A 9,546-nucleotide genomic window follows, 5' to 3' on the forward strand; every position below is an offset into this window, starting at 1 on the left:
AAACGCTGAACATTTATTTTATTTTAATTGTTTTATTGTTTTAAAACACTTTGAAACCTGTTTTCAAAACTTGCATTTTCAGGCCTCCAAATGGCCTTTGCCATGTAAATGAATGACCAAAATGCATAACATTTTTTTTTTTTTTGAAAACGGGTGTCGTATAAACACATGAAGGATACATTACTTATCAAAAATGTACTAAAATCTAAAAATGTTTCTGAAAAGTTTTGAATACAGACAACAATGTTGTGAAAATACCGTTAACGTGGATCCACAAAAATGACTAAAAACACTGTATTATGAATTCCCGCTCAGTCGATGGAGAAGAAACACAACCTTGCCTGCACACATACCAACAGATAGGAGAACAACGGCTGATGTATTGTCATGTAGATCATTAAACTTAAATGCATAAAAAGTTGTACACTTTTGGATGAAAACATAACACACCCAAAGTGCCACCTTTGAAACATTACCTACATTGTTTTTCTTTTAAAACATTTGCATTATTTAAGAGTACAGCTCTCAAATATATATAGTTTTTAGGATTTTTAGAGTTGAATATAAATTGAGTTAGTACGTTTTTGTTTTTATTTCCACCATATGAAAATTTAAAGTCACGTCTTGTGGTTATACTATTGAAACTCGAGTCTTTTAACATTCAAGGATTGGTCCAATTCACATCCATTGTACTCTAACTGTAACCCAATTTCAATTTGAATAGGATAGAAGAGTGGAATAATCAAAATTATGAAAAAGGCCCTCTAGAGATTCAGAAGAGATCTCAACAATGTTGTCAGAGCAGAGGTTATAGTCACTATTTACTGTGCAAGCGTGAGTCTTCTTGACTTTACATGACTTGAATGCTGAGTTAAGCCATGCAATGGACATGAATCATGAATATAAGTGTAGTTGACATAACAGACTTTTTTCAGCAGTGAGATGACAGATTAAAATGTATAGGAAGTGTTTATGCACCATTGTAATAATCTTTTCACTTCAATAGCCTCGCTGTGTGACAACATGATATTCCTCCATTAATACGAAGATGAAAATGGAATGCACAATTAAAACTAAAATTTGGGGGGGGGGGGGGCGTGCGTGACATATGGCATCTAATACGCTGCTGTAACTGCTTAACATGTCATGTCAAACACTCAAGCACTCAGCGTGAGTCTCTCTGAAACCTCCACAAGTGCCAACATGCTGCTCAGGGAAACACAGGGTGACCTTTTGCAGCTGCTTTGAAGCTTAAATGAATAATAAATGTTATAGACAATAATGCATTCAACGAGCTTGCGGTCAATTTTCATTGGGATAATGCTTCCTCTATGCTGCAATGTAAAACAATGTTAAGTCAGCATGTCTTTTGACAATCAGTGCTATTCTTGTATTATTTATACTATTATAGTTTTTATTCATATTTTAATATTTAATATTTTTAGATTTACATTTTTGTAATATATATATATATATATATATATATATATATATACACACACACACACAACAGTATTTTTTTAAATGGTTTTATTTTATTTTAGTTATGCACTTTTGTCATTTTTATTACTTTTTGTCTTTTATATTTTAGATATTTTTATATGTACTGCATACATTTAATAATTTTAGTTAACAACAACACTGCTTTTCAACTAATTTGATCACACTGACAAGTTATATTATATATATATATATATATATATATATATATATATATATATAAACACACTCATTTATAATTTTAATCGTGGTTCATTTTAATAATGTATAAATATTTTAGTAAGAATTCTAATATGTATGTAGAAATGTTAAATGTTAATATTTCTACGTGGCTTTAATTAGATTTTTTTCTTTTATAATCTTTTATATATATAAATGTGTTGCTTTTCTACTCATTTGATCACAGAGACAATAGTATTTTTATTTTATTTATTTTTTATTTTGATTTAACATGCAAATATATCTAATGTAGTTTTAATGCACAAAATAATCTGTTATATTACTTAAAAACTCTCAAGTTGGCAGTGTGCAAGTGCGGTACTATCTCATTCCGAACATTTCTTGTGACCTCAGACTCTCATTAAAAAGAAAACACACATCTTAGCTCATCTAAGCCATAGACTCCAGTCTTTGTGCAGAATTTCATCCACTTAATCCGATATGTGAGATCCTTTCTCTCAGAACAGGACAAACTGTAACTCAGCAAAATGTTCAGACACTAAAATGCCTGTCTGGCTTCGCTGCATTCTGGAGTTCAAGACCTCCAAATGTCACCATCCATATTAAATGTCCTTCCTCGCTCAGGAGATCGGCTACTTCGACTCTTTTTGCAATGCTAATGGGCATCTAGATAGTTTTAAGATGCAGTATTTTATCAAAGTAAACTCTTTTCTACTTTTTAGTCACAACTGAAGGACCATAAACATTTCTCATTAAAATTACTTAAAGCTGTTTTTTAAAGGGACATAGAAGAATAAAAAAAAATTATGGAGTGAATGGGTGCCGTCAGAATGAGAGTCTAAACAGCCGATAAAAACATCACAAGTAATCCACACCACTCCGGTCCATCAGTTAACGTCTTGTGAAGTGAAAAACTGCATGTTTGTAAGAAACACATCCATCATTTAAACTTTTATTGCTTCTGGCAAAAAATAATCCATAAAAATCCATCCTTCAGTGAATAAGTCCATCCCCTGTTGTCCTCTCATATCAAAATACAACAATATATTGGTTTTGGCTTTAATGGATACTTGATCTGTGCAGATTTCTCTCCTGATTCAGACAAGAAGATTTCCACTGGAGAAAGCAATATTATGGATTGTGGATTTTCATGGTATTTTAGCCAGAAATAACAGGTTAAAGTTAAAATCGTCTTAATCGTGGATTTGTTTCTTACAAACACACAGTTTCTCACTTCACAAGATGTTAACTGATGGAGTGGTGTGGAATATTGAGATGTTTTTATCAGCTGTTTGGACTCTCATTCTGACGGCACCCATTCACTGCAGAGCATCCATTCCTGAGCAAGAGATGAAAAGCAATATCTGATGAAGAAACACACTCGTCTACATCTCGGATGGCCTGAGATTGAGTACATTTTCAGCAAATGTTCATTTTTAGGTGAGTTATTCTTTTGAGAAATGTGGTAGGTCTTCCAGGTATCTCAAGCATTTAAATAATGCAAACTGCAAACAGCAAAATGTATGCTTTTCCAACCTAAATTTTTATGAGGTGTCGAGGTTATTCATAAAAAACAACATATGATTAAGGAAAAAGAGTAAGCATGAAGATTGCTCACAAATGCAAGTTCAAACGCATGTGCTGACACTAACTTTAGCACTTTTCGCCCCTTTTCGCTCAACTGCAACTGTTTTTTATCATTTTTATCAAGTTTATCACTTTAGCAAGCACTATCTATACTACAAAATAGGGGACAAAGCTGGGAAGGGAGAAAATAAAAACCCCTAAATAAGACAGACATTTCTACATGGATCACAATGGCATTTGTGTGACATTTAGCAGCGCAGCCTGAGGGGATGGAGAGCATGTCCTGCTAATTTAGTAATTAACCGGGTTCATTCCTACATTTCGAACAGAAGCGATAAGCATGCAAACACCTGATGGCAGAAACCAAGAGACAGTATTCATTTCAATGCATGCTTTTAATAATTAATAGCGCTGATGAATTAATTGATACGTTTCGTGTGAACTCTAGATATTTTAGATAATGATCCGTCACAGCGCTTTCACTTTTGTTTGAGAGTTTGATGAAGTGATGATAACACAATAAACCCCCTTTACCCCCAAGACCATTAGCAAGAAACCGAGCGAAACAGAGCGAGAGAACAACATTAAAAGGGTGTTTTAACAGTGAAAAACTACACTGCATAAAACTCCCAAAGCCATCCAGTCTCACAATGGAAATGTTATTCCAGTGAAGTTTGTATTCTGTGTACAAAACCTCCGAAATATATTTGTTTGTACATTTGATTATTGTTTACTAACACACTCAAAATACAGTATACACACATAATGCTGCATATACATGATAAAAAGCAATGAAAGTCAGAGAAAGTGATACTAGCGTCATTCTAAGACTCAAACACATTATGGAATGATATGTGAAATAGGAATTTGAGAAACCAACTAAAGTAATTAACTAATTCATTTATTTCACAAAACACTGACACAAGCAAGATAATATATTGTTTTGTTACCATATGAATAGCAATACACAAAATAAACGCCTTCAAGGCAATATAACACACTGTAGACTATAATATAATATAATATAATATCTACAGTATGTATTTTAAATAAAATACATAAAGAAAATAAAAACAAAGATAATTTATCATAATTATAAGATAAAGATTTGCTAAATATACAATATTATAATATACTTTAATATTAAATGAATAAAATGTATTAGTTTAATTTGGATACATTATTTTAAATAATAATAATAATAATAATAAAGTGATAAGTTAAATTTCTTAAATATTATAAAATATAATATTCAAAATAAAATTAAACAAATTCTTGTACTCATAAAAATTATACAAATTGTACACTATATAATGTAAATTTATAAATTTCTTAATTTTAAATTTCTTAATACTTATATTAAAAGTAATAAATATTTTTAAATATATAATATTATAACATTAAATAAATATTGAAATTTTATTTTAAATGATTAGATAAATGATTATATATATATATATAAGATTTAATAAAATAATAGAGTATAATGTCATATCATCTAATATAAATGTGTAAATAAGTAAATGAAAATGTATTCATTTATTTAGCAAAATTGTTTTTAGATATATTACAAAAATATTTATTAAAATAACAACAATAATAATAGTATTACAAATTTGTAATTATTCATTCATTCTACTGTTAATACATCTTTATAAATAAAAACATGGAGTTCTAAAAATAAACTGTCAAAGGCATTGAATTCTCTATTGAGAGAATTAGTAAATACAGTTTTTTCCCTGTGAGACTGAACATGCGGTAAACCACCGTGAGGTTTCAGACCCCTGTTAATACATTAGACTCTGATGATGGAGATAGTCCACAGCAAACATCTTCCCACGAGCCTGCCAGCCCTGAACTGTGGTAAGTGAGTGGTACAGCCGCAGAAACCTGGCAGTGAAACTCCTCTGACCCGCAGACGACAGGAACACACACCTCTGAGTTCTCTCATTTAGACACAATGAGCCCACGCTGATGCAGCGGTGTTCACTGTCTGTGTGTGGTTGTAGTCGTCTCTCAAAACTGGCTAATATATGAGTTTGCTGGACTGGGAAAGCTTTTACAACACAGAATTACACATGAACTCTAAAAATGAAATCACACCATATAACTTTAGAAAACTGTTTTTCAAAGAGATCAGACTCATACTTTTCACATGATGGATGGTGAAATGAGTGCAAAAATCCCACAGATTTTTCGAGGAGGAAACAAAGCCATATTTAAACCAGGGAATTGAATCTATCTATCCATCCATTCATCAATCCATCGGTCTATCCAGCTATTTATTAGGTGTTATTATATTTATACAGGTGTATACATTTAAAATTTAAAATTTAAAATTTAAAATTTAAAATTTAAAATTTTAAATTTTAAATTAAATTTATTTATCTGTCCATTCAACCACAAATGCATCCTTGCTAAATAAAGATAATAATTTCTTCTTCTTGTGAAGAAAAGAAAACTCACTGACCCCAAAATTACACACTGTCCCTTTAAGAATGAGTGGCTAACAGATGCACGTGTAAACAGTACCAGGGGTGTTATTGAGAAGTGAACTATAAAGAGCGCACCTCCAGGAAACTACTGACTTCAATACGAACCCAAGAGTTTTCAGGCCAATTCACAGTCTGCACGTCACAAGCGATAAGATTTAATCGGCTGGATTACAACGCCGCCGATCCTGAAGGAATGGAAACCCTGGATGAAGACCTACAACAAAGTTACTGTACGCCCAACACATAATGTGAATCAAACATGGGAGCAAACTAGATGAAGGGAGTGCGTGTGGACTGAGGAGGAAGGAGTCTCCGACGGAAAACTTTGAGCTCAAGAAAGACAGTAGCCAGAAGGTACTAAAACCTGTATTTAGTTCTGAAGCACAAAGCTGTCGGAGTCGATTAATTCAGCTCGTGTGGAGAATCCACAACACTGCCTCTCTAACACAAGAACACAGACGCACGCGGTTCTCTGGGGAGCAACTAAAACACCTTTTAGATACAAAACAAGCCGAGCGGATCCACAACACACCCCACTGTTCCTGCACTTGATTTCCTGTGATACATTACAGATGTGCAGCTAAATGCAAGTGAATCCTCAGACTTGCTAATGGTTGTTAAAGCCCTGGGGTTTGGTTTCAGATGTATATACTCTTCTACACTTCTATCGTTCTGTGTGAAGTCTGGGATTATGAATGGGTGTTGAAATCGTGAGAGACACAATCTGAAGTCGAGTGATAAGTGAGAGGGATTTCTGACACGCCTGTAAAGTCTGGCTTTGATTCAGATGTTGATATTTATTGGTTTATATTACTCATGTTTCACACAGAATGTAAACGTTTTTGTTGTATAACAAAAGGGCAACACAAACACATTATTTTTAATATGTTTAAACACATTATTATTGTTATTCTGAAAAAGTTGTAAAAACTGTCCCATTTCATTAATTTATTAAACTTGAAAAAAAAAAAAAAAAAAAAACTTAAAACTGATTGCAAAAAATAGATTTGCAAAAACGTTGGCAATCTTTATAAGTTTTTTTTTAGTAGCTATATTTTTAAATTCAAATTGGGTTCAGAATAATAATAATAATAATTGTATTATTATTATTATTATTATTATTATTATTCAGTGATGTAGTAGTTTATGCATTTTTATAATTAAATGCCAATTTTCCCTAAAAGTGGTGCAAAAAAAAAAAGTGTAAAAAGAGTAAAAAGTCTCATCAGACTCAGCACAAACTGAAAAAAAGAAGAAAAAACAGATTTCACCTAGGGTTTATTTACATATATGCAAATTGCACAGATTTTGGACTAAATCACATGAATGAAAAAGAGTGCACAGATTTCACATGGGGAGCTATACAAGATGATATGCATGATAAAAAAAAAAAGCTAAATTATCTGACATTATAAGGGTATAATATGCTGTACTGTAAATACAAAAACATTTAAAAAAAAAAACATTTTTGTGTGTAAAAAAAAAAAAAAAAAAAAAACTATTTCAAAGAAAGAAAAGAATGCATCATGCTAAAATATATAAATCCAAAGATTTTAAACCTTTGATGGCAGTGACTCAGCACCAGCTAAACGCGGTTTGATTTGTATTCAGTGTGTGTTTTATGCATTTCAGGTGTCGTTTTATTGGTTTGTTTTGCTCAGCCTTGCATGACATTTCTTCTCAAATGGACCTGGTAGTGGGTTTAAAGCACAATGAAGGCGGCAGGAGTCATCTGCATCTGAATGGCGCTTTAAGTGAGTATGTTTCTTTCTGGCTGAGTCACAGAAGAAGGTTTACTGCTGCGAGTGAATCGAGGCAGAAACGCAGGATGCTTTCGTGCTGTGTGTGTGCAGGCGGAGCAGGAAGACGTCCAGCTGGTGTCTGTTCTGTTCACCTGTGGAGCGCTCGCTCGCTGGGACACGGCCGTCTACACGCTGAACACTGAAGCAAGGCTCTGGACACTGAGCCGCAAATGTTGCATGCTAATAACGACTTCCTGTGTGACCCAACAGAGCATCAACAGGGTACTGAAGCTTCAGAAAGCAGCATTCACCTCAAGATGATTGTTGTCTTACTGGAGACATTTGAAAGCATGATGAAATGTACTTATTGGCTAGAGAGAAACATTAAAATCAAACTGAAATCAAAATGGACATCTTTTGTGGTCTTAATACAGGTTTTAGGTGTAATTGTGATCGATTCATCAGCGCACATTATTCTACAATGAAATTGTAATGCTTTACTGAAACATAATAACATGTGCTCATGTTATATAGAGAACACTTTTCTGGTGACAAAACTAAAAAAATTAAGAGTCTGGTGGACAAAATTAAGTAATTATATATTTTTTTTATATCCTGTTTTAATGTTTTATGTCACATTGCACAAGGATTGTTTCAATGGTCCAAAATAATAATAATAAAGCAATAAACTAATCATTTTATATAATTAAAATAAATAAAATAATACATAAAGGACTGGTTAAATAGTTTAAAAATAATTATCATCATCATCATCATCATTTTTATTATTATTACCAATTATAATATACTTATTAGGAATAATTGGATGTATACAATGGTCAAATTATTTTAGTAGTAGAATTAGTATTAATTATAATATGAACCATTATTACAATTATAATTATTAACTTAATTAGATGCAAAAATTAGATGCAAACATATGTATTAAAGTATTATACAAAAATAACATTTAAACCAATCTGTCAGCATGGTATTTTCTATTTGATTTTATTATTATTATTATTATTCATTGCATTATTTTCATGGCAGTTAAGTATCATTTCACAGCATTTGTACTAATATAATGCAAAAACAATGATATATTATTATACGCAACATATATATATATATATATATATATATATATATATATATATATATATATAAATAAAAAACACATATACATAATTTCCATCAACATTGAATTTTTTCCCCTTAATATCAATATTTTTTTACAGCTCTTTCCCAGCATTTTTATTGCTGTAATGCAAAAAAAAAAAAAAAAAAAAAAAAAAAAAAAATACTATATATATATATATATATATATATATATATATATATATATATATATATATATGATATATATGATATTATGATAATATATATGATATTATATTATTATTATTATTATTATTATTATTATTATCAGAGCCCTTGTACCTAGTTACTATTAATAATTATTATACTATAATTAAATATATTCTAATTAATAATTAGATTAATAAATGATTAATAACTACTTTAATAATTATGTTAATTATGTTAATATTTTTTTTTATCTAAATTTGTTCCTTTTAATAAATAAACGTATTAAAAGTCCAAATGACTTCTTTAGCTTGTTGAAGGGCACAGGTAAACAAGTGTCTCCTGACTGCTGGAGCAGAAGCAGAGTCCCTGCTGTTATCAGAGCGATGTAGAAGATAAACAGACAGAACAAGACGAGAAAGGTCATGGCGGGACGGACGGCTTTCAGCATTAATGTGCTTTCTCAGTACGGTTTTTATCGGTGATTATGTCAGAGTGTGATGATAGTAAACCGAGCTCAGTTCAGTGTCAAGAGAGCACGCACAGGTCAACTCACTGCATTTACTCTACTTCTTCATCTTATGAATGATTCATCAGTATCAGTTTCAAATTAATATCTGTAATCGTTCATCAAAATGTAATAGCATGCTCCAATTCTTTAACAACCACCTGCCAACACAGAGACAACCTTTCCCCATCCTATCAATTGCTTTGTCTCACCAATTATCCCGTTTCAC

At 31.5% G+C, this 9,546-nt stretch overlaps 1 protein-coding gene and 1 long non-coding RNA gene across 2 annotated transcripts in view; one reads left to right on the top strand and one right to left on the bottom strand.

Annotated features, from left to right (window-relative positions):
- Positions 1-5,829: 5,829 nt before the first annotated feature.
- Positions 5,830-7,911, top strand: LOC113047875 (uncharacterized). The gene is made up of 2 exons (XR_003276359.1): positions 5,830-6,116; positions 7,395-7,911. It is a non-coding gene; the product is annotated as an uncharacterized LOC113047875 (long non-coding RNA).
- Positions 7,912-9,419: 1,508 nt separating this feature from the next.
- LOC113048657 (transmembrane protein 181-like) overlaps positions 9,420-9,546 on the bottom strand; it is a 9,760-nt gene continuing 9,633 nt past the window's right edge. Inside the window, exon 13 of the mRNA XM_026210515.1 lies at positions 9,420-9,426. Within this exon, the coding sequence (XP_026066300.1) occupies positions 9,420-9,426 (7 nt within the window). The remainder of the gene's footprint in view (positions 9,427-9,546) is intronic.

Source organism: Carassius auratus, chromosome 29 (genome assembly GCF_003368295.1).
Source record: "Carassius auratus strain Wakin chromosome 29, ASM336829v1, whole genome shotgun sequence".
Classification (NCBI taxonomy): domain Eukaryota; kingdom Metazoa; phylum Chordata; class Actinopteri; order Cypriniformes; family Cyprinidae; genus Carassius; species Carassius auratus.